The 25,238-nt window shown below is 47.1% G+C and overlaps 3 protein-coding genes across 3 annotated transcripts; 1 reads left to right on the top strand and 2 right to left on the bottom strand.

Moving 5' to 3' along the window:
- Positions 1-2,506: 2,506 nt before the first annotated feature.
- Positions 2,507-5,300, bottom strand: LOC108030444 (uncharacterized). The gene is made up of 3 exons (XM_017103337.3): positions 4,669-5,300; positions 4,440-4,595; positions 2,507-3,574 (listed from the first exon to the last, which is right to left on the bottom strand). The coding sequence occupies exons 1-3, from the start codon at positions 4,749-4,751 to the stop codon at positions 2,710-2,712; spliced, it is 1,104 nt and encodes a 367-aa protein (XP_016958826.1). The 5' UTR covers positions 4,752-5,300; the 3' UTR covers positions 2,507-2,709.
- Positions 5,301-8,949: 3,649 nt separating this feature from the next.
- LOC108029895 (growth arrest and DNA damage-inducible protein GADD45 alpha) lies at positions 8,950-10,420 on the top strand. Its single transcript, XM_017102384.3, has one exon. The coding sequence runs from the start codon at positions 9,199-9,201 to the stop codon at positions 9,697-9,699; it is 501 nt and encodes a 166-aa protein (XP_016957873.1). The 5' UTR covers positions 8,950-9,198; the 3' UTR covers positions 9,700-10,420.
- Positions 10,421-19,426: 9,006 nt separating this feature from the next.
- Positions 19,427-21,899, bottom strand: LOC108029989 (bromodomain-containing protein DDB_G0280777). The gene has a single exon (XM_017102499.3). The coding sequence runs from the start codon at positions 21,753-21,755 to the stop codon at positions 19,653-19,655; it is 2,103 nt and encodes a 700-aa protein (XP_016957988.1). The 5' UTR covers positions 21,756-21,899; the 3' UTR covers positions 19,427-19,652.
- Positions 21,900-25,238: the final 3,339 nt, after the last annotated feature.

The raw sequence follows: 25,238 nt of genomic DNA on the forward strand, positions 1-25,238 counted from the left end.
AAAAGGAGTCCACTGCCAATGCCAATGCCAAGCCCATAAAGGCACACATTATGGCCACTTAACCGCGCGTTATGCCGCAAAAAGGCGAAAGGACAAAGCCGAACGGCAAAGAAGGTTGGGCACTGGCGGCGTATGCGCAATATTTTGTGCAAACATGCTCGACAGAGGATCCAAGAGGGGGAGGTGAGGTGGGGGCAGGCGGAAAGGGGGTGGCAGTGGGAGGACAAATATGCAATGTCAGTTACAGCTGCCCCATTTGGTTGCTCATACGCAGCGTTGCACATAAATCAACTGGGGGCAAACCTTTTGTGCACTGCCCACACTGCGAGAAAAGCCACTGCCTTCAATTAGCACATACTTTAATTCGTGCTAAATAAAGAATAAAATTCTTATAAAGTTGTAAGGATACTACAACTTTTCCATAACAAGAGCAGAGATAATAATGTTTTTTTTTTAAGTATGAAAATTCATTTAAAACATAATATAAAGTATGATAAAATTATTTATATATTAAAAGTAAAGCTATAACATTTTTAAGCCTTATCTCAGATAAAAATGTCTTTAAAATATTCTCATCCTTAAATTAATTTTTATTTAATATTTCCAAGAATTGTATTCATTGATATTGATTCATTCATAACTCGTTTCCAAGTGCACACCCTTGGTTATTACCTTGACAACAGCCATTTTCGAAGCACAATTTATTGTGAATTAAAATGCTAAACTGGGCAAATGAGCACATTTAATTATCACATGCTAGTGAGGATCTTAGTCGGGCCTTGGGTTAGCCAGGATGCGGAAGCGGCCATTACACACACGCAGACTTCAAAGGGTAATGGGCGGTAAGTGGGGTAGAGCTGCGACTGTGGAGTGGCTGTTAACCCCGTAAACCACACGATGACATTAATTACGGACCCGACAAAGGACTGGCATTGGCATAGCCAGTGGGCACAGCACAGCAAGAGTTTCTTTGTGTCCCTCCCAGTCGGTATAAAATTAATATCGAGTAATTAACAGGGCGGGATGTTGTGATTTGGGCAGGAGGGGCCTAGACCCCTCGATGCACTCCAATTGGGTGGGTGTGCCAATATTGACTTTAGCACATGGCCACCTCCTCCCGTTTCCCTAACTCCACTTGGCCCGCTTAAGCGGCTTCTTGCCAATTAGGCAGCTCACTAAGCTGATCCCAGGATTGGCCTTTAAAGTGCCGAACTGCCTTCGGCCTGAGCCACGACTTCTTTATTGTTTCGAGGGCTGCGGCATCAGCTGGCTGAGGCCTTGGACTTGGCCCGGCTCGCACAAGCATGCCAAATGCGGCTTAGTTTTTGTTAACGATTCGCAAACATGTGCGTCACCCAGGCCCAAACCCAGGCCCCAGACACAATCCACCCCCACAGGCTGCACAAAAGCGGAATTCGCTTTGATGGCATCTGGCCATGCGAGCTCTCTTCGGACCAAGTTCTCACTTATTGACTGACTCGTGTGGGATGTACTTGGTACCTATAAGATGTATGAGTAAGCCGGCGTAGGAAAATGAGAATCGTTTGTTTGCGGATAATAAAGCATCTCAAAGAATGCCAACCAGGGCAAAGCGACTTACTATGTATCCGGGATCTCCGGGGGAATAAGGTGTATGATAACAGCTTCGGGTGACGATTCACACAACGGCACAGCCGCTGGGAACTCCGGCGATCGAGTGAATAATGCAACTTATTAACAAGGCTATTGAGGTCGAACAATCACCAGATACGTATACACGCTTTCATTTATCTCGTGATTATAAAAATACATGGTTTTGTGATGTGTATACATATGTACACAAAGTAGCGTGACTTTTGTAGAGAGAAATGGTTTTAACAGAGTAATTTTAAATTTACATTTATTTAGGAAAATCAACTCAATATTTTCGTATTAAATTTATGGCGAATACATAATTTGCAATAAAAGGAAACACGCTTGCCCACTGTACACACAAACCATTCTCTCAAATCTATATTTAAAACATTAAAAAGAGTGTTCCGGTGATTTCATAGCATGAGTTGATAAGATGTGGGCGCATTTTATACTGAATAGTTCAGTTTTTTATCTCTCAGTTCTTCCGAAGGTCAGAACAAATGTGCCAAGCGTATGTGATATATATACCATAGAAATATTAGAACTGCTAATCACAGTTAGTAGCACTTTAAATGAATCTTAGCAAGGTATTCAGTTTAACACAGATTCTGAGATTTATTAAACAAGAATTAAATCTTTCAAGGTCTATTTTCTTTTCTTGTTGGAAATTTAATAATAAACCTTACTCTTTAAATTCTTTATATGAAATCTAGTACAACTTAGAACTATCTATTACCATAAGCAAAATATTTAATTGTAACTCAAAACGTTTTATTGCAATGGATATGCATTACACTTACAAAACTCAAATCGTCCATAAAGCGATCAGTGTACCCCGGAACAACCCACACGGTAGAGTATTATGAGAGCATAGTAAATAGAAAAAACAGAATTATTTCTCTTATCTTTCATTGGACGATGTATAAATCACTTTTATTTAGTCCTATTATGACTAAGTTCATTGCTTCGGTGAAACCGCGAATAATTATTTGACTAAGCCTAAGGTTTGTGGAGATTGTAGGAATAATTACAAGCTAAGAGTCTACTTTGGTGCTTGATTGTGCGCTTTACGAGATTGCTATGCAGGTCGACGGTCTAGGGCAGATTGCAGCCCACCTGGGTGACGACCTTGGCGGCCACATTGGACGCCATGCGGATGCACTCGCCCAGCGAGCGCTTCTCCAGCCAGGCGTGCAGGAACCCGGCAACGAAGGCATCACCAGCGCCAGTGGCATCCACACACTGCTCCACGCGCTGCGCCCTGTAGTCCTCGAAGCTGATGGGACCGGGAGGAGCCAGCTCCTCCACGTAGTTGGTGATCACCTGGACGCCGGCACTGCCGTTGGTGACGAAGATGACCTTGGTGCCACCAGACTGCAGGAGATCCTGCGCCAGTTCATCGACATTTCGGTATCCGCCCACCGACTCGGCCAGCGCCTCGAACTCCTGGCGGTTTCCGAACAGGAAGAAGGCAACCCGGGCCAACTTCAGCATGGCCTGCGGATTTTGTCGGACGATGTAGGGAGCACTGAGGTTGAGGGCCAGTCTTCGCCGCTCCCTCACCAGGTGCTGCACTATGTAGTCACACACATCGCTCCGCTGGGGCACGAAGAAGCCCTCCACGTACAGGATCTGTTTGCGCTCCACGGGTCGCAGGAAGCTCTGACCCTCGTGACTGACGGCATGGCTCAGGGTCTGCACTTGGAACTGGGCCGAGGCCCCGATGTTAGCGTACAGCGTGGGGTTATCCTGGTAAACCAGACACAGGCACTGACCCGTATGCGCATCCTCGACGGTCTGCAACCTGGCCTCGATGCCGCGCTCCCGGAAGATCGATCGGAGCTCCGCGGCGTGCTTGTCGGCTCCAACAGCGCCAAAGAAGAGCGCATCTGTGCCCAGTTGCTTAAGGATGCGGGTGGTATTGAGAGCAGAGCCTCCTGGATTTGTAAGGCACTGGGAGCTGAAAGAGAGTTATCTCGGATTAGTTTTATGGCAAGAGGGATCAGATAATTGTTTATGATTATACGTATTTCGACTTTGATCTTTGGTATTTTTTCCTGCTAAATCTCACATTTCGCATTTGCTTCATTTAAAAAAATTTTCTAATAAGGCGTGAAAGAATTAAATTTGAGGTTGCTAATGTAAAAGCTGGTTCTTCACTGGCTAAGAACTTCCTCAACTTCAATCTATTTTAAGAAAACCAGTTTGCTTTGGTTTAAAAAGAATGCCCCAGTTATTCTGTAGCTCAAAATATAGTTCTGCTTGGTTTGGTATCTCTGGTGATAAAAAATCAGTTCACTTCATTAACATTTTAAGGGTTTTACCATGATCTGGCTCTTGGTAGTGACGATACAAAGGGGATATATACACTTTTCTTTGTGTATTCAGTATTAAGATCAACCGATCGGACAGTTGAAACAAAAGATGTAGTATTTTATCGCTAACAAAAGTGATTCCTTGGTACAAATCTTGGGACTAAATCCCTTTCATTTATTTGGACAATGAATATTTTGTTTTTTTATACATTTTAGTAAATTACTTTACTTATTTAAAAGCAAATAAGCAGTAGAACGTTAATTAAAAACCTTAGAAAGCTAAAATTCTGTTATTTTTTTCTCTTTAAGTTAATAAAAAAGTACCAGTAAAGACACAAAGAACACAATTAGAACAAAACTCCTCTTCTGTATAAATACAGAATACCCAAAAATATCTACCTATTTTAAATCCCTTAATTAATTCGTTTGGCAAATATTATTTTATGGTAATTAGGCTTCACTTTCGAAGGATGAATACCTTGTACAATGCTAAGAAATAGAGCTTCCTACCTCTCTGAAGCCTCCGCAGCCAGCTGGTTGAGTTTCTCCATGTCCAGCTCGCCCTTGGAGCCCAGTTCCAGGCCGAATCGCTCCAGGAGTTGGGGATCCTCCAGCTTGACCAGGCGGTCGAGGAGGACGTTGCCGAAGCAGATGACCTTGCGCGGCCTGGGTGGAGTAGAAGGGAAATCCCGATAATCAAGAGGGGGTTTTCCTTCGCTTTTCCGAGCGGAACACTCACGTGTGGGAAGCCCCTGGCGCGTCGTCGTCCGTGGGAGGATTGCCGCCGAAGATTTTCTCGTACACGTAGCTCAGGTACTCCATTGTATGCAAAAATTAACGCCTGCCGGGGATTTTAGCGTTCTGTTTGGAAAGTGCGGTGCGCTGTGGAGGGAGCCACGGCCGAGATATCGAGGTGACGATACGATCCGCCGCTTGTGTCGTCCGCAAGAGAACTGAGTGCTCGGGCCGGTTTCCCCGGTGCTTTATCCCACTCTCGCCGGCGTGTGTTTGTTTTTTCCCAGCTGGCCCATTTCAGGCAATTAGTTCGGACCAGGCCAACTTCTTTTTAGCTTCGTTTGCTTGTTTCTGGCCCACAAAGAGCCTCTGATTGTTGTTTACCTGCCCGCACTCCTCATTTCGCTCGACTTTTTCGCGACTTCTTTGACTTTGAGGGGTTTCAATAACACAGAGCTTTTGGCACTGCTCGGGGCTTGTGCTTTTGCTGTCGCTTCCTTGCTTCGCAGCAAGTATGAGTCAGAACTGAATCCCAAATGCCATTGACTACTCCCTAATGACTTTATTTTCTAATTTATGCCACTAATTGTGGAGAATTTTTAAGCGTAATTACATAAATTGCCTGGGTAATTTGGCACGTTTACCAACACTGGAACGGGGGGTGGAACAGCTGTTCGTGTGTTTGTTTACAGGGAAGAGGAAGCACGAATGAGAGCAAGAGCAAGGTGAAAGCTCCGGCGGACCGGTGTGGAAAAAGCACGTGGCGCTTGAAAAGCTTATGGGCGAGAGAGGGAAAGAGAGAGCTTAACGGGTAGTGGACAGTGTTGCCATCAGTCGCCGATGCAAGCGAACCGGTTAGGGCGGTTACAAGTTCAAATAAATAGTGTTGGTAGAAAAATTTCATTAGAAATTTAAGGAATATTTTGAAGATTTTCTAAACCATAAATTATAAAAATATTTGAAATTTGGAACCCTATTTAAAACATGATCGTCAAAGATTTTGAAAGCAAGCATCTGTGGAGTAAACTTATTTTGGACATTTAAAAAACAACATTTTAAATGCATATCTCATCGATTTAAATACATTTTTATGTGGACTGTGTAAATTAAGTTACAGTGTTAGAACGCTCCAAAATAAAGGTTGAGCAAGATAATCTAATTGCTTTATGTACGCTGATTTAAACATTCTCCCAAAAATTATTTTAAATACAGTTTTATCTTATACAGATTCATAATTTCGCCATTATTTGAAAAGCCGCGAGAAATGTTTCACAATATAATCTAAGCCAGGGCAAGGCTTAATGATTTTTCAGAAAACCCCCACAATAGCGATAAAATTTTATCTTTAGCTGAAAATACAAAATAGGCATAAAATTCGATAAGGAGTGGGTAAACGACCAGAATATACAAAAACCGCAGCCTCATTACGGCGGGGTTTTTCGCAGGCAATTCTCTTGGACATTGGGTTTTACCCGAGTGCAGCGACAATGGGAAATCCCCCAGCATATGCCACCGAACGCACACATAATTGCACCTTGGGGACGGGCTGCGAAAGAACTCGTTCCGAGTCGAGGCGCTGCGGAGCACGTGATGCTTTAGGCGGCATTCGCCGGAGCGCTTGGCATGGGTGACCGGTTGCAGGTAGTTCGGCTGGCTCAGGTGGACTTTGGCCGCCGAATGCGGTCCAATGCAAACGCTTTTTGGGGGAACTCTTGAAACCCGTTCGCACTCTCTTTTGGCTTTGACTCACTTTGGCCATCGCCTCGGAGTGGGTTTGGGCCCGGCTTAGTGCTGCGCCGGCGTGACTCAGCACTTGGGCATCCGCCGATGGGGCGAGGAGGTTCGAAGAGCACTCCTCCATGCACCGATCACTCCGCGGACCCAGTGACAGCCCCCAGTGGGCAGCCGAAACAAAAGCCAGCCTACATAACGCCGTCACATGTGCCGAGGGCATGTTGCACACATAATTGGGTGGCATGGTTGTGGCTACGATGATGGTGAACAGCGCAGGCAGTGCTGCCCGCCGAACACCCGCAAGAAGCTAAAAATATCCGAGTCCATTGCAGAAGGAATTCGATTGTGACGTCTGGACTAACCTATAGGTACTTTTGCGTGGATGAATTTATAAGTTCTAAACCACACGTTCGCCCGAGTAGAATGAAATGGTGTACAGCCCTTATAAACTTGGGAGAACACAAATTCCTTACTAGAAACTATACTATATTTCACTCGCTTATAAGCATGCATATAAAAAGGTTTATTTTTGAACCACATATAATTGGGAGATAGTTAAACTTTTTAACTATTTACCTGGGTATCAAAGAGCTACAAATTAATGACATTTTATTTTAATTTTATTTGCATTTAATGTAGTTTATAAATTATTTTATAAAATAAGAGATTGAATTTGGCAGTACTTTATTAAAAAAAATTCCACGCAGCTTAAAAGATGTTAGAAAGGTCAAAAAATTAAATTTAATTATTAACTATAGAAGCATAATGTGTAAAAACAACCAAAATAAATAATTACAAAGCCGACAGAAACGAAATAACCCAACTAGCTTGAAAATCCCCATGTTGTCACCAATTCTCGGGCTCCCTTCGGGCTGAATCGCAGGTTCATTGCCCACTTTCGAGGCGAATTTGGCGCGCAAATTCCGAGCTGAGTCGGCAGTTTCCATTTCTGATGCACTTCTCAGCACTTCCCCGAATGATCCATTACTGACAGCGTCGTAAGCACGACCATTGTTTATGTTTTTGACTCCAAAACACATAGGTCAGTATTTCGCGGGGGAGTTGGGCGATTCGTTTGGATATAATCCGCTTACTCATATCTACATATTTCTTAGGTTTCATCGATAGATACATATGTGTTCTATTTTTTGATTGTACTGCTTTTCCAGAAAGTTCTTTAAATTTTTGAAGAATATTTGCAATATTGGGTGAAAACGAAACTTGTTGTCTTTAGTCTACTTTAATTTTCCTGCATAGTGATTATACAATTTCAGTTGGGAAAAGTTATTTTACTAACTTTTTGAAGACATACCCTCCACAACCACCTGTTGTTTTCGTCGTAATCTCCCTAAATTTCGCCCTGCAATGCCCCAGAAAGGTTGTTTTCATTTCTGCCTGCAATTTCAGCAGTTTGTTCAACCCAAAGAAACTAAAACATATGTAGGTATCCCCTTTCAGCTGCTATTTATAACTGATGTGGTGCGACTCACAGTAGGGCCCTGCGGATTATGCTTGGCGCATCAAAGTCGGCGATAAAAATAGCAATTAATCACCGAAAAGTGCATTAATGTGCGGTAGTTGAACCCGCGACGGGAAGTCAGGTGAGAGGGCCGGCGAATGGCGTAGTTGCGGGCTCGATTGATAAAATTCTCCGGCGATCTTGGCTCCCGATTTCGACACGTTCCCACGTGCTGGGTGCAGGGCGTGAGAAGGGGGGATTTAAAATCGAAAACTGGAGTGCGGCGATAAATTGATTAGCAGCCTCCATTGTGCGGGGCCAACTCGACGATCTGTTTGTCCACTCGTCTGGGCGAAATGCCAAAAATAATCGAGCTGCCGTTCGCGCGAAGCCAGAACGGAATTAAAATTAACCCGAATCCATCAGCCACTTCGAGTGCGTTAGGGTCATTCGTTGATCATACGCCTAGTACCCCCCCGTTGCGTATGCGCCGCGTTGGTCCTGAAGACCTGTTGCCCACCTTCTGGCGGAGGGCCAGCTTTTACGCGTCCATTCACAAAATTCAGCGGAAAAGACTTTTCAAAAATCGGGGAAAATCGTTAAGGTGAAATTTATTTACAGATCTTTTCACGAAATTCGGTGAGCCAATCTCGTCTCACTCAAACTTGTTTGCACATGTTTTTCCAACGAAAGATAATAATAAATCGAAGCTCTTCACTTAAGGGAGCCGCTTTCGCGCCTTTGAGATACAAGATACGGGAGAGCCCTGCCACGCTGGCTGACCCCGTTGTTCGGAGTCCGAAAACTGCACTTTTTTTGCATCCATGGAAAGAAACCAATCGGCTATCCGCTAATTACCCACAAATCAACGGAAATCTTTCGGATCCCCAAAAAGAGGAGAAACCCGATTGGAGGCGGGGAGAGAGAGAGCGAAGAGAGCAGAGAGCTGGAGAGCTGGAAACCCCAAGAGCGGCGCCTCGAAAAGCTCCGGCTCTCGCGGGTTTCTGATGAAATTCTGTGGAATTCGCAGGCGGCGGAGAGCGCGCCTATAAAAGCGCCCGCTCGCCAGCAGAGGGCATTCATTGTGAAATTGCCTCAAAATTGAAACAACGCGGACCAAACACGGCTGAACACGCAGAGCAGAGCCCAGTGCGAAAAGAATTTCATAATCAAAAGTTAATTGAGCGCTAAAACAAGCAGGCCACCGAGCCAAAACAAACACAGCTAGCAAGGCAAAGCAAGCCCGAAACCAAGTGCCGAAAACAAAAAGTGGAAGCCAACGGCTCGAAAATCACGCAAAACCCCGGGAAAACCGCCAATCAAACGGATTACACACACAAAATGGTCGTCGAGGAGACCTGCACCATGCACCTGGACCGCGACATGGATATGGAGCTGGAGCTGGAGCTGAACATCGACCTGGCCATGGAGTGCGCGCCCATCGGACGCGTGGTGAAATCGGCCCTGCTGCGGGCGCAGAGCGAGGCGCGGGTGATCGTGGGCCTGGCGGCCGCCATCAACGTGCTCTCCAAGTCGCCGGAGGGATCGCTCTTCTGCCTGATGGCCCAGCCCAAGGACGGCGACTCCGCCACCCACATGCACGAGGTGCTGCTGGAGGCCTTCTGCTACGAGAACGACATCTACGTGATCAAGGTGGACGACGCCACCAAGCTGAGCCGCATCCTGGGCCAGGACTCCGTGGAGTCGTGCTGCCTCGTCCAGAAGGTCTGGGCCGACGCGCCCGAGGAGCAGCTGACCAAGGCCGAGAACCAGCTGGTCGACTACTGCGAGGCCCACTGGGACGCCCCCCAGCATCCCATTGTCCAGCTGCCGGCTGTGTAGGCGCGCGCGGGAGCGGCACAGCCACAGAATTGGACAGGCCCCACCAGGACAGTGGGCCACAAGAGGTTTAAATCGAGCAGAAAAGATTGAGACGCAAACCAGTTGCCGGGGGTTGATGCACCCGAACGCCTTGGAGAGTTCCCGAGGGAATCCGGCGTCTCGGGGCGTTACGCCCGCCAGCCATATATACACCTACATGGGCTATGTACCATGCGATACATATATACACACCCTAGCCTAACTGGAGGAGCAGCACTGATAGGCCGGCGCCTTGGCGAATAATTGCGGCTGAAAGGCGACCTTCGAGGCGGCAGAACCTGCACTCGAGCGGCGGACACCCGCGGAAGTCGCACACAGATACTCACTCACACAGCCGGGGGCAGCCCCACACACACTCACACAGAAGCGCGTGACCAGCTGCCAGGCCGCAGATACACTGCATCCCACATACATATAGCCAATTTGTTTCTGTATAATTTTTTCGCCTTGAGCGCCGCAAATTTACTGATAATGACAATTATTCTGTACGCCGTAAATTGTAAATTACACTTAAATGGAGAGCAGCAGATGCATGTATAAATTAAAGTTTTGTTATGTTAGCTTTTCCCAGAGAAGAGAGGATGAAATCCGTAAACAAAATACAAAAAATTGTTATTTAATTTAAGCACACAAAATAAATGGAAAAGATTTTTCAAAGAAAATAAAAGCATGAAAAACCAAACTTTCTCTGTCTTTTTACTCAACCCACCCTTTCAGCTATCGAAGACGCACATATCTTGACGTCAATGAGTGCAAATCCCTTGGATTTGGAGCGGGCAGGCGACTCATCAATCTCTGCATAACTTGCCGGGGTTTCCCCAGAAAGCGTGCCTGCATATGGGGCCCCTTATCACTGGAATTCTCGGAACCCGTCGATTGTGCGCCACGCATAAACACTGAAATCGAGGGCGGCAGTACCACTCGACTGGGATGCCCTCGGAAGACTCCGCGATAGATGGTGGTTATGTAAATTCCGCGCTATCTTGGCCATGCACACTTAGGAAATCCCGTGGCCCGTCGATAAGTGGCTGCGAAAATAGTTAGTTTGCCCGGGGAATCGCCATAATCACCCATCAGTGCGAAATTAATTTCAGGTATAGGTCATGCTTATGGCTGAATTAAAGCACTGTAAAGTGCTTGAAAGTGGTGAAATCTTGAAATCTAAGAGTCGTAAAAATCGCTCTCTTATCGTAAAAATACATGATAGTAGACATCGGGCAACCCACTTTGCTGCACTGCCCTTTCCCACCCCCTTTGGCTTTTGGTTGCGAATCGCAACGCGCTGCGATCATGGCAATTGAGTTAACCAGGCAGACAGATGTTGGGCCGAGACATGTTAATACAATCAATGCCAGACATCGCACAATGTTGGTTTAATGGATCGGACGAGCCAGAGAAGACAAAAGATAGCCCGTCCAATGGGAGGGAAAGCATGCGAGCAGCTCGTGCCGTGGGAAAATCACTGGAACAAAGTTGGCCACTGATTAGGACCATTAGCATAGGATTTATGTGGTCGAGACGTAGGTCAGTTAGGCGGAGTATCTGGCCACGATTTTCGAGGGAACTTTCCACCTGGAACAGGGTTTGAACTAGCTGAAATTATATACATAAATTCCCCTCGTTTTTAATCCAATATTAGTCCAGCCAGTAGTGTATACTTATCATTAAGATGTTAAATAATATAAATAAATATTAAACTTAAATAAACGCTTTTCTACCCACCACTTTTTTCTTTCCCAGAACTAATGCTCTTAATTCAAGAACAATCTGCTACTTATATTTCTTACTTCCTTACTCATTAAAAAGTTTTTAAATAACATTAATAAGTAATTAACTCAGTTTAAGTCTTATTTCCCACCAATTCGCTCTTATATTGAGAACACTTTTTCCAAGAACGCATGTTCTCGATTCAAGAACAATTAGCTTGAAAATCTCTCTCTGTGAGAGGATTGCACAATGCGGGAGTTCATTCGGTTAAGGGCGGTTATAGATCGCTCTCCCCTTCGATTATGCCGCTACAATTATCACCTCGGCTATGGTCCCAGCGGATTAGGCCAGCCAGGTGTGACTTAAGCTGGGACAACTCAATTGGGCTAATTGCCGAGTGGCTCGGCGCTATCCAGGTGATCAGGCAGCGCTTACACAAGCAATCCCCACTTAATCACCGCCGGATGTACTTTACCCTGATCCAGCGGATCAAGCGTGAATTCCAAAGAACGCGCCGTGTGTGGAGTACGAATCCCATTCGGCAAAGTCATTCCGCGTTGGGTAATGAGCCATGCGGCCATTGACTGAACAATCGAAGCCGGCTCTCGGCCAAGCTTTCCCCTCGAACGGAAAAGGGGAAGTTTTGGACCCCGATCGCTTCGCGTTTCATATTTGCCCGCCTACGGAACCGAGCCAAGAGCGTGACTTGGCGGTATGGCGGTGCAAATTTCAGAGATTCACCTCCGTCGGCGATGTCGTCGAAGGTGAATGTGATTCATATTGAGCGGTGCTAGACCCAGTCGGCTGCAAATTAGCATAATTCTCAATGCGACACGGCAAACGGCCGCTCGGAATACCCCCAGATGGAGGTACAAACCCCCCTCGAGTCACTCGCCTTACAACCTGTTGGCAAACTAGTTTCGGGTTCGTGCGACAGTCCAAGTTTCCTCAGCTGCGGACTTCAATGCATGTGACTGCCATGAGCGCGTGCTACGGGCTCTACGTGAAAATCCCCTCCCCCTTTTTTCTCGGGTGGTAAGTCGATTTAAATTCGAGCATTCGCCTCGCAAGGAAAGCAAACATGTTGTCTTCGGCTTAATACAATAATACAAAATATTGTTATTATTATTTACGCGGCAGCTGGCATTCAGGCGCGGATTTCCCCGCAAGCTCTGTGGTTATACGGAATCGGAATAAAGCCGCTTATCACTGTTGTGATTTGCAAGTCCAGGCGGCGCAGAATTATCTGTCGGGACTTACTACTGCGTAGGGGACTTTAACGAGCTGAGATACAGATACACGGGTGGCATTTGGCCGCCCAAATCGGGCTGTGGAAATCTCCGACCCTCCCACAGGCACTGATAAAAGTTCAGAATTTCCATAATCAAATCGCACCCATTTGTTTACTGCGATTCACTTTACCCCAGAAGCATTGAACTTTTCCACAGGCAATTGATTAGGTTGATTACACTTCCCCGAGGAAAACCAGGGCTTGCCGGCTTATGAATGAACATTGCCGTTGGAAAACGGGTTTTTTCAGGGGGAAATTCTACAAATCACCCCGCTGGGTGCTCGGGGTATACCAAGTAAGCAGGCTTGTAAACAAAAACTTTAAACGGGCACCTTAGACTTTATAATGGTGATTATTACACAATATGTGCCCTAGTCGCTGGGGGAACATTAAGCATGATGTCGCAAAATCTGGCGTGGGTACGGCGTGCTGATAAGGTTGAGATTGCGGGGCCACGCTTTCGTGATTCTAGCAATCTCGTGAAATCGAATTTGCTCGGATTTTAAAATGTTATACTTCCCAGTATCACGTGCTCCACGTTCGTTAATCGTTCTGTTCCCGAGAAGGCTGTCTTGCAAATAAAGAAATAAAAGCTAAGCTGGGGATTTGCGGACTGAATTTCGCAGAAACAAACTCTTATCAACCGCCAAACATTACGATTTCTAAAAAATTTTGTGTGCTTGTTCCGAAACAAACAAGTCCTCCAAATAAAGTTATAAAAACACAGCTGAAGATTATAATTTCTGAATAATTATACAAGTATATTCACTGAAAACTTGGTTGATTGTGTTCCCAAGAAAGAAATTGTAATCACTTATGCCAGAACATGAAGCCTTCCGAGTAATTGGCCTTGTTTGACACAAGGCTTCCGAATTAGTGACCCACTAAAATGTCTTGAGACAGGCGATTACTTCACACCCGAAGCGGTTCGCTCTGGTTTCTCACATGATCTGCCACTTTCAGCAGGAGCAGATCGCACATTTCGGTGGGAAAACTAATCGGAAAGGCAAACATAGTTCCATATAACAGTCAAACAAGACTGGAGTAAAACGCAATTGCACTTTATGCGCGACACACCCCCATTAGCCCCCGGCCCCAGCGACGGGTTAAATATTTGCACAAACAAGTTCGCGTGAAATTAGCGCCACAATTATAATTGAGAGCCGAATAGACAGGTACGGTCGAACCCCGATACTTAATTGCGGTTTATCGCGGCCATAAAACCCACTTGATAACGCTCTCTATCAGAGTTCGCTCCTTTTATAGATACTTTTCTGTCTCTCTTGCACGCTGGGTGCCTCTCTGTCCCTCCCACTCCCACTCTTTGTGGGAAAATTAGCGAGGGTTCGGCGAATTTCACAAGAATTTGGGTTGCTGCGATATATAGTATCTCGTTTTTTGGGAATGCTCTTAACAAAGGAAAAAAGAGGTAAGTTCATAATAAAAACCCAGATACGTCAATTTCATTCGTTTTATATACCTTTGAAATCAAAATATTGTATTCATAATAAACATTATAATATAAATTAGCTTAAACAAACCTGAATAGACCATTTGCTAAGCAAATAAAGATATATTAACATATAATATACTTTTATTTTTGTTTAACTTCAAGTTCACTATATGAATATCAAAGATAAACGTTCTGTAGGTTGCACTTTGAAAATAATACGCATAAAATAAATATATTATAAGTAAAACCAATACCAAACACTACTCCCAAATAAATTATTTAGCACTAAACATATCTAAATGTATTACTATTATCATTTATAAAAGCATATAAAATACCAAAGAAATATAAGTACATTTTTTCGATTTTCGATATAAAATATTATGCAGTCAAAATAAAAATATTATTTTATTTTTAGGTACCAATATAAGCCCCCAAAGTTGTCGAACCTTTCTTCCAGTGTACAAGCTCCCTTCAACGCGTGCCCAGCGAAACTGATTAGATTAATTGCGGGGGATCTGCGACCGGGATTCTGATTGGGGGGCCAAGAGCACCTGGCGGTGCCCCGTCGAATGGCTCGAGCACGTTCCGCTTTGATAAGAGTGACGGCTCAGCCGCATACCTGGCGGGCCACGGGGCCACGGGGCCACATGTCCTCGGTCTCCATCCCGCCGGCTTACGTAAATCGTGCTGCAATCCGCGTCTCAGCGTGTCGCCAATACCGTTATTGTGCCAGAACAGCGACTCGTCGCCCTACCACCCTTCCAAACGCCGCGCACCACCCACCGCCCGCCTCCCACCGATCACGGCCCGCCGCGCAGCTGCGACAACTGCGTCAATGTCGTAAAACTTTCTCACGTAAGTCAAAAAGCGAGAGTCCCGCTATCTTGTCAACCGCATCTCGAGCCGTCCTTTGTTGCAACTGCAGCTCAGCCCCCAAAGGCCGATAATCAGATTCGGATTCCATAAATACGAATTTATGGCGGCGTAATAAGTGATTTTAAAGACCGCCCAGTGGGCATAATGAAGTTATCGCCCGATCGCCGATCGGACAAACAAACATCCAAACACTCGCCCCCCAATTGTTTACCCCAGATCGCGGAGGCGGTGGCCGCCCCGGGCACGCCCACTCAACTGGACGGTGGCCAGAGGATTCTATACTTATGCTCGAATTTATCAGTGCTGCCAAAGTAGTGACGAAGGCAGTGTCTTTGTGACGTCAATGTCGAAAAATCACATGGTGGCGGTTGCGAACTCGAAGGCGCTGCTGTTGCGAGGCGACAGGGGTGCGAGTCTGGTGGATTTGACCCACTGGCTGCGTATATGCGCAGGCATATATTATATCTTGGGACTGTTTGCCGCTGGCAAACAAAATTACGCAAAGCGGGGGCGTTCGCTCGCCCAGACGTCGAACCTCCGATAATGCTGATCTGCCGAGGAAGCTAGTTCATAAAACTTTCTGCGTCTGCGGTTCTGCACCTACTTCCGGCTGTTCAGAACTTTGGCTTTGCTTCATGTTCCATAAACATATTGTTTTATAATTGGCCTGTTATGACTAACAAGTGCGTATTCATCGTGTTCTAATCATCCAGTTCTCAGTGGTAATCCTAATTCAATCCATTATCATATTATAAAATTACAAATACGACAAATTATTAATTTAATTATTTTTTCCCAGTTTCAAAGTCAATTACAATAACACTTATAAGTAAACTTATGCATGGAAAATGATCATGGAAAAGCTTAAATTTATTTCTAACTTTAAGATATGTAATGTAAAATGTATGTTTCATAATAGAACCCTAATCCCCTAATAAACTTAGTACTTAGTACTTAAAGTTAGTACTTAATTGAAGCATATTGTGAGCGAAATTCAACAAAGGCAGAAAAAGCGAGCGAAAAGGTTGCACTTATCGCAAAACGTGATAATCGCACGCATGTGACTATCATATCACGTTTTCGCTTTCATAACCTTTCACTTGGCAAATAAGTTCCCCCATGCTGTGGCCTAGCAACAAACTTTAGGGTACCGCCAATCTGTATTATTGGGGAATGGAAATAATAAAGCGCCAGGGCATATGGAGCGCTAGAGCACAGGAAAAACAAGCTCATTAAATCGCAAAACTAATTAAATCCCAGAATGTGACTACTCCTCCGTCCAGCTAAAAATAAGTGCACAAGCAAATCGACCACTAAATATGGCGATTTACTACACTTGTATCTTATCAGTTACGTGTTCAATACAACTTATGGTGACGGCTGAGTTGCGAACTCAAGGTCCGCCGAGGATGAGGCTTCTTCTGCCGCGGAAGGCCCACTTTCTGGCCAATCGGTGCGGCTTATCTTAGTCTTATCACTAATTAGTGGTTGCAAACGGTATTTGCATGGCTTAAAGCAAACGCCTTTGGCTGAGACGGGTTGGCAGCCCGTCGCCGTGACTGACGGATCGGCCGGAGCCCGAGTGTGGCTTTGTTGTCATCGTTTGCGGCGCACTAATTTCTGGCCAAAAATAACCTGGAATGGTAAAAATAACTGGTCGCCTTTGCTAAAAATACCGGAGGCCACAATAACACATACTCTGCACAAATATCCAAGCAAATTGTCGGAAAATTTCGTATCAGCAGTTGTTGTTTGTTTTCAGTTTTCCTTGTTTATCTGGGCCTTAAAAACGGCTCCTATCAGTACTTCCAGAGAAAACAAAATTCGGCGACAGACTGCGACTGAAAGTGCCGTTGTTTGCCCGCCACTTGATGGCTCGGTGGGGGAACTACCGGACTGACGTTTCCTTTTATGGCCAAGGAAACGAGGCCGAAACGGGGGAGATAAGTATTTATGGTGGTGGCTGAGTGCGTTTTTGATTGCGATTTCATTGCGATTTCAGGCGAAGTTACACATTTGCAGGTGAAGTGATAAAGGCCAGTAATCCCTGGATGTTTAGAGGTCGGAAATGATTGTTATTGATTAATATCTCTTAAATATAAGACAACGCTCCGCAGATTAAGGCCACAGTAGCTATAGCTACAATTAAGGAAAGGTATTCGATACTTTTCAATTACCCTCTACCTCAGAATTAAGAAATAAAGGTAACGCTTATTCACCTAGCTCTATCTGAGAAGCCCATTGAGCAAGATCAATGATCAGGGAATCTTTTTTATAGAAAAATCAAAAAAGAAACACAACTCTAAAACGAAATATCTGTAGTTCTAATTTTTTAAAGAGACTTTAATCAAAAGAATGATTTATGGAATAGTCAAAACAATAATGTCAAAAAATCCAACGAGAGAAAGTTAAAAATATATTATAAGGTCATACTAGCAATTAGGAGTGTGACAGAGATTTTTTAGAAGTAATAAAGGTATTAAGTTGCGTAAATTATTTATCTGCTGATTTGATTTTTAAATAAAAAGTTATAATTTTAACATTCGTTAGTCAGAGTTTTCTTAAAAACAATGGAGTAAGCGATCTTAGTCACCTTTTCACTTTAGTAGCAATTGCTCAACAAGAACTCCTGTTCTAAAAGTGAATTGGAATATCCGAAAAGTGATGTGGCGAAAAGTCCCCTTTACTTTTTGGGATTCATTTTAGTTGCACCCCAAGCAAGGGAATCGAATGCATAATTCGACGAACTGCTCATCGTAAACTGTAGTTCGCTAATCCAAATCAATAAACAGCAGGCAGGAATCCCCTGGAACTGTGTATTTGTTCCAGCAATTGTTGGAAAGAATCTTTTCATTACCATAAGTTACTCAATGGAATCTGAGATATTTCCCTCTTCGGGGAATTCGCCTCGAAAGGTGTTCAGCCAATCACTTCCCCGTACATTATTCCATTGTGGGCCGCCGCCTGCAAAGGTAAACACAAGCCCAGATTCGCTCTGCGGTTTCTATAAATACGCACACATAATTCGCACATAGCCGGGCCAGCGGCAAACTGCGCACTTGCCGAGGTTCGATTTCATTTCGGCACGGAATGGCCCAAATCCAGATGAACAAGGCCGAAACGGGAGCTTATCTGCGACCGGAGCGTAACCCCAAGTTCCACAACTGTCTAGCCAAAGTTGCATCAGCCATTAGGAAGATTATGGTGTCGATATGGTTCAATCAATCCGATGGATTGGCTGGGCGCCAGATAAGCGATAAAGGGGGGTGGTTAGCCCCAGCCCCGGAACTCCCCCTCAGACTCTGGCCCCGTCATGTGAGCCATGTGATTCATGTGGGAGCTGAACCTTGGACTCCTCAGGCAACGCATTCTGCAAACGCTGGCAAATCTTCTGTAACCGTCTTATCAAGTGCCTCTGCATCCGCCACCAGCAAGCAGATGTCAGATACACACCATATATGGCCCTCCGTAGAACATCTTTGGCTGCGCGTTAGTCACTTTCGCCGCGCCACGCTGCCATTACTCATACGCCACGTAATCGCCGGAGCCATCTTATCAGGTGGGCGGAAGGGTGAGTGGGGTGGGGGGCGGCGGTTCCGCTCGCGAGTCGAACGGTAATTTCATCGATTCGCCCGGCGATTAACGGTCGCCGCCAGCTTGCGATAGGTCAGTGCGGAGCTGTGGACGCTAAGTGGACTGCGTTCTGAATACATTTGAGGAGCATTTTCATAGACCGCAAGGCTACGCCGGAGGCATGGAGATTTGTGTAACGGGCCCAAAGGAGGCGGCCGCATAAATATGTATTCCCGATCAGGGTCAATAGCGGAGTGCGTATAAACAGCTAGAAGTGTGACACCATTCCGCAGCCGCAGTTACCAAATTTGTTATGCAGATCGCAGAACAGTGGGCGCTACTTTGAGTTATAGCTACACTTTCTGGGTGCCCCCATGCAAATGGCTTACAGCATTGAAAATTCTAATTTTGCGCAGCATTGATGCTCACCTTTACCTAAATATCTGTGCATTTTCCGAGCAAACTGCACTCAAGAGTGCCCTGCTAGCATAGAGTATCCTCTAGCTGGGGTGGCTACGAGGTGGGGCGCAGCAACTTGTTATTTATGCGTCAAGTGCTGGCAGCTGAATCGCTCAGAACCGAATCCGAGCGGATCGGATAACATCTTCATCTGTGCCAGTTTGCGGCGCAGTTTTAGCATTTTATGCGCATGCTGATCGATCCGACAATCTGGCGACTCGAATTAGCATCGCAACGTTCTATAACAGTAAAGTCGAGAAAGCCATTTCCTTTGTTCCGCCCCCTGGCACCGCCCGCCCCCGGAGTCCCTCGAGTCTCAGGCGCTGTATTTTGCGTTGTTTCCCAACTGAATGCATTTTGAATCGGGATTCGGAGTGAATCGCTAAGCTGTGTATACAGGTGTACGAGTATGCGTATGAGTGGTATGGTGGTGGGTGTGGGTGAGATGTGGCTGTGGCTGTGGCTGTGGCCGGGGGATGTGTGATCTAACCTAGGGCAATGCAAGTGGTTCCAGTCCAACTCGGGGGTTTGCGGTTGCGAGGGCTCGCTTTCCTAGTGCTGGCAGTCGGGGGTCCAGGGGTTCTTCAGGTTGGCCACACGCAGCTGCTCCAGGGCGATCTCATGGGCACGGAAGTGCTCCCGGGTGGCTTTGTCCAGTTCGCTGGTGGAGCTGGAGGAGCTGGAGGTGTAGCCGGCTTTCAGGTCGGAGGAAATGGGCGTGGTCAGGGGCAGCGGGAGGATCGTCTGCACGGGAACCGGGATCTCCGCCGGCTTGGCGGTGTACCGCACCAGGAAGGGATTGGGGGCGATCACGGGTGTCGGGACTGGCTGGATGGTATTGGGCTCATTGGTCTGGATGCGCAGGAAGAAGCCGTTCTGCACCTGTTGCTGCTGGGTCACGATGTTGGGCTGCTGCTGCTGGGGCTGCACCTGGTTGTTGATGATCTTGAACTGCTCCGCCTTGCGAAGGTATTCTGGGGTGTTCTTCTCGAAGGTGGTGGTGCTGGGGTTGCCGGTTCGCAGCTGGATGAGCTCTTGCTTTTCGCTCTCCAGGCGCAGGCGGTCCTCCTGCTCGATTTTTAGACGCTCGGCCTCCAGGAGACGGGTCTCCTCGCGCAGACGATCGGCCTCCTGCTGGCGCTCCTTTTGGGCCTCTTTCTCCTCCTGCTTGCGCAGCTCCAGGTCCTGCAGGCGCACCTTTTCCAGCTCACGCTCCTCCAGGCGGATCATGTCCGCAATGTCGGCCACCTTGTCCTCGGCCTTGACCTTGGCTTGGCTCAGCAGCAGCAGGTGTTGCTCGCGGGCCAGCTGGACCTCGGGAGTGTCCTGGACGGGTTGTGGTGCCTGGTTATCGGCAATAGGGCTCTTAAGGATCGCCTGGGGAATAAAGGGTTCAATGGGCGCCTGGGGAAGCAGTTGCTGCTGCTGGGTTTCAATGGGCTGACGCAGGATGGCCTCGTTGAACTGCTTCAGATGCTCCTCCCGAGCACGTTTGACCTCTGGGGTTTCCTGCACGGGCTGAGGAGCCTGCTGGCCTGGGAAGGTGATGATGCCCTGGGCCTGAATGGGTTGAGTTGGTTGAATGGGCGTGGTCTTCAGAAGGGGTTCCTGGGGAGCAGCTGGCTGGCGGAGCAGGGCCTCATTGAACAACTTGAGGTGCTCCTCGCGGGCTCTCTTGACCTCCGGAGTCTCCTCAATGGTTTGCTGAGTCTGCTGATCTGTGAAGCTGCTGGTCTTGAAGATGCCCTGGAGTCCAGGCATCGGCTGGTTTTCAAAAGTGGTGGTTGTGGTGGTGCTCTTGATTACAGGTTGCTGGATTCCAGGGATGGTCTTTAGGATGGTGCCCTCCTGAGCGGTCTGACGGAGCAGAGCCTCGTTGAACTGCTTGAGGTGCTCCTGGCGGGCCAGTTTCACTTCGGGGGTCTCCTCCACGGGCTGAGGAGCGGCTTGCGTGGCCGTTTTGAGCAGCAGATTGTCCTGACCATGGGAGTGGGTTTGCGCGGTTTCAATGCGGTTGACAACCGGGGGCGTTGATGTCTTCAGCAGGAACTGCTGCTCCTGCTGTTGACCATAGATCATCGGCATGTTCTCCTTCTTGTACTGGTACTCCATGGACTGGCCGAGAAGCTGCTGGGCCTGCTCAGCACGCAGAACCTCCAACCTGGCCTCGTTCCAGATCCTCAGCTGCTCATCCCTGGCGCGCTGCACCTCGGGACTCAGTCCAGGAACGGCTTCGAAGGCGGCGAACTTGACGATCTGCTCGAGGGGCTCGAACTGGGCCAACAGCTGGGGCGTGGGCTTCAGGCCCTGCTCCTTCAGGCGGTCCAGTTCCTGGCGCATGGCCTGGTAGCGCTGCTCGCACCAGGCGCGGAACAGGGCAATCTGTTGGTTCTCCTGCTCCACACCGGAGCGGACTAGACTAGAGGAGGCCAGGTCACGGATGCCGTTCAGGGGCTCCGGATAGTTGTAGGGCAGCAGCCGCTCGGCGCCCGTGCCATCGTAGTAGCGGACGTAGCCCTGGGCCAGGCCACTGACCACGGGGAACTCTCCCCTGGCCGGGGCGTAGGCCACCAGTTGCGGATGGTGCGCGGTGCGGACCACGGAGAAGGCCCTCGCCGAACCCAGGGCCAGCAGGCCGATTAGGAAAAGCCGCATCTTGCTGTGGTTTCGCTGGGGTTTTTACTCGATGATTAACCTTTGGGTAGCGACTAGTAGGACTTTTGGTGCTCTGGTGCTCTGGTGCTCCAAAACTTCGCTACAACTTCGACTACTGCTGCTGGAAGACTGTTGTGGTTGGGCACCTCAGCCGAGGGCTTTTATACCCGCATCCCCGGCGAGTGGAAAAGAACCGCAAGCGCAAGCGGTTGTGGATGTCCTTGGGCCAACGGCCGGCCCTACAGGATGTGTCAATAAATATTCTGTTGCCCTAGGTCGCTGGGATTCTTTATCTCGCACTTAATTGGCCAGCGACTTCTGGCCTGGACCGCTTCTCCCCCGGACCTCCCCCCTTGTCCCGGCCAAACAGGACCAGCCTTCGCTTGGCTTCTTCCGTTATGCTTCAAGGTTAAGCCCGGGTTTATTTTTAGCCCGGGCTGCTGGGAATTTATGGGCCCGAAGTGAAGGGTCTCTGGGGCCCCATCGACTATCGATTCATCAATGACACGCTCTATGCCCGGGACAATTATTTAAATTTGTCAAAGGGGCTCAACGATCGCACTTATGAGCGCCCCCTTCCTGATGGCCAAATGTGGCCAGCAGGAGCTAATTTATATTTAGTCGTGGCCATTTTTGTACAGTCGCCGTCTGGTCGCGCCTGCAATGCGCACGGGGGTGGCTTAAGGGCAGGATCGGGGGGAGCAAGCACCCGATACGGCTTGGGAACCCCTTCTTCAGCTGCTTCCTGCAACCGGTTTGGCGATCCGACGCCGACCACGACTCAATAAATTCAAGTTAATTCCAGTCGGCGCCGTTATATGGCCAATGCAGGCGCTGGACGGAGGCAAGTGTGCATTAAGGCTAAACAATGTGGATCGCCGGCACTGTGTTCCAGCACATTTTTGTGGTTTTTGGCCAAGGGAGCCTTACGATTCCGCTTTTTATTTAAATCAATTCGCAAACAAATGTAATATAAATGAGAAAGGAGTTGCGATGGTGGAACTTGTATATATATTGGGTGCCTGTTCTGAGGGGGCACAAATCTGGTGCTGAATCATATCGATTCGGCCAGTTCAAACAGTTTGGAGATATCCCAGCCGAAAGGTTCGACCAGTTTGGTGGGGAATTCATTTGAGTCTACAACAATGATACTTGGATTTTAGCTGCTGAAGATACATAAACATTTACATTTGTACCCTGGACCTTAAGCTAACATTTGAAACCTTTTGCTAAATACAGTTACTAGGAAGTGAAAGTAAGACCACAGCTGATTACATAAAGCAGTGTGTAGTACATATGTCTATATATAGAACATCCAAACTGTGTGGGGTGAGACTATCTCACCAGAACGGTAGCTTATCTTGCCACTGCTGATTATTTTCTTCGCGTTGGCAATTTCCATTCGGAAAAGAGCCATTCAATCATCACATGCTGGCCCAATTGCCTGCTCCATTTGCTGAGATTTTCACAAATATTCACCTTGACAGCGTTAGAGGTTTTCATATTTCGCACTCTGGGGTAATGGACGTACCTCCAAAGTCACACGTAAGACTTGTCAGAAGGGGCCGCAACTTTCCCGAGCCGAAGTATTTCATAACATTCCGCTTCTGCTGGCTTATGTCTATGCATATGCTGGTGGGGCCCTTGTTGCCAGGCGCCATCTAGTAAGATTTCTTTCTCGAACTGACCACAGTCACGTTGACCGTGTGACGTAGACGCGATGATGAAGCTTCTAAGATGATAGTGCCTGTGATCACCAGTCGATGAAAGTGTCGTCGCCACTTTTTCCTCTTTTTTCGGGGGGTAAAGATCTCGGCGCGTGCGTCAGGAACAATTGATTCTTTAATGATTTTGTTGTCCGATCGTTGCGATATCAATGAATGGAAACGGAGGCACGTCCGCGCTAATTAAAGCAGCTCAGAGTGCTTACGGCTGGCTATCCACGTTGTTGCTTATCTTATCTGCCGCAAGCAGCGATTTGCATACGAAACTCCGCCAAATGCGAGTCGGTGGCGGATACGCAATCCGCGAATGCTGCATTTATCAGGTGTTAACTCCGCGTTGATTAGCGCGTCCCGGTGGTTCATTAAGATGTCTGAACATGGTGTGCCATCTCGTCACGCCACTGAAAGTGCACTGGGAAAAATCTAAGAATATAAAATATTTAAAATATATGATAAAGAGCCCTAGCCCATTTTTGTTCTTATCCAGTACTTCTCGATAGATTTTGAATTTGAGTCTCTTTGTATCTCAACATAATTCTTACGTTTGCTCAGGTTTCTTCCTGTGTATCATCTCGTTTTAACGATTCTCCCTGCCTTTCCGGATCAGCTGTGGCCGGATCTTTGTGAGTCAATAAGTTCCAAGATCTCAAACACAGCTGCTTGGCAACGAGAAGCGAGGCAAAGGTTTATGGCCAACAAACGCACTTGAACCAAAGCTCCGCCGAAAAATCCAAACCTCCAAGAAATCCGAGCTGCTCGGGTTATTCGGTGCACGCCGGGTAAATCACGTGCGACTAGTGGCGAGCAAATAACCCAAGACGTCATTTCAGCTGCGTGCGAATTTAAATTAATTTAACAGCGAAAACTCAATAACAGCCAAATCGACAATCTGCGAACTGAATGGACTACTTTTTTATTTTGATGTTTTTCTACATGGCTTACCAACGTCAGCAGGAGTGTTTTTCTTCCAAAGCAAATATTTGGAGGGTTCACAACTAAAGTGGAGAAAAAATAAGCCACAGAAATCGCCGATCAAAATTGCCGAGAAGCTTAGAGGCCAAACTGGAGCAGAGGAGCTTAGATTCTTGGCAAAGTACAAATATTTAAGCCTTTAATTGAAAATCTCACATTTTTCTAAAGATCCAAAGCCCCATATAATAATCAAAAAGAAACCCAATAAAGTTCGGGAGCCCGATCTTAACGAGAGGTTTTCCCTCACAATTTGATGTGCCACTCGCTGTGGAACCAACATCAAGGCCATTTATTTTCAAACCCCCATATTCTGTTTTTAAACTCTTGTATCTGATGCGGAGCACCGTCTTTGACGTCACACGGCCCCACATAAAGAAACGAGTTTTTGGGAACTTCCCGCGCGGCCAGTTCCGTTTGAAGGGGCCAATAGATGGATAGTGAGTATGCGCGTAGTGAAAACATCAATTGGAGCGCCAACGCAATGACCTACACCTGGCACTTGGCCGGCTGCAGTGGCCGGTGGTCACTCGGGGGGCAAGCAGGCCGGGGCACCAACGTCTGAGCACCAACAACTTGAGCGCTAATAAATTTGCATTACTAATTGAGGCCAGCAGCTGGCTGGCGATTTTGGGCGTTCTATCATCTACAGTTAAATTGAAATTGAGTTGTTTAATAACCCCTCGATAGCCGCCAGCGAACGGTAGCTGTAGATACAAATATATCCGCCGGCCGTCTGACGGCTTTGAGCCCGGCTTAGCACTTGAGTGGTTGTGCATGGCGGCCCCAG

Source organism: Drosophila biarmipes, chromosome 2R (genome assembly GCF_025231255.1).
Source record: "Drosophila biarmipes strain raj3 chromosome 2R, RU_DBia_V1.1, whole genome shotgun sequence".
Lineage (NCBI taxonomy): Eukaryota > Metazoa > Arthropoda > Insecta > Diptera > Drosophilidae > Drosophila > Drosophila biarmipes.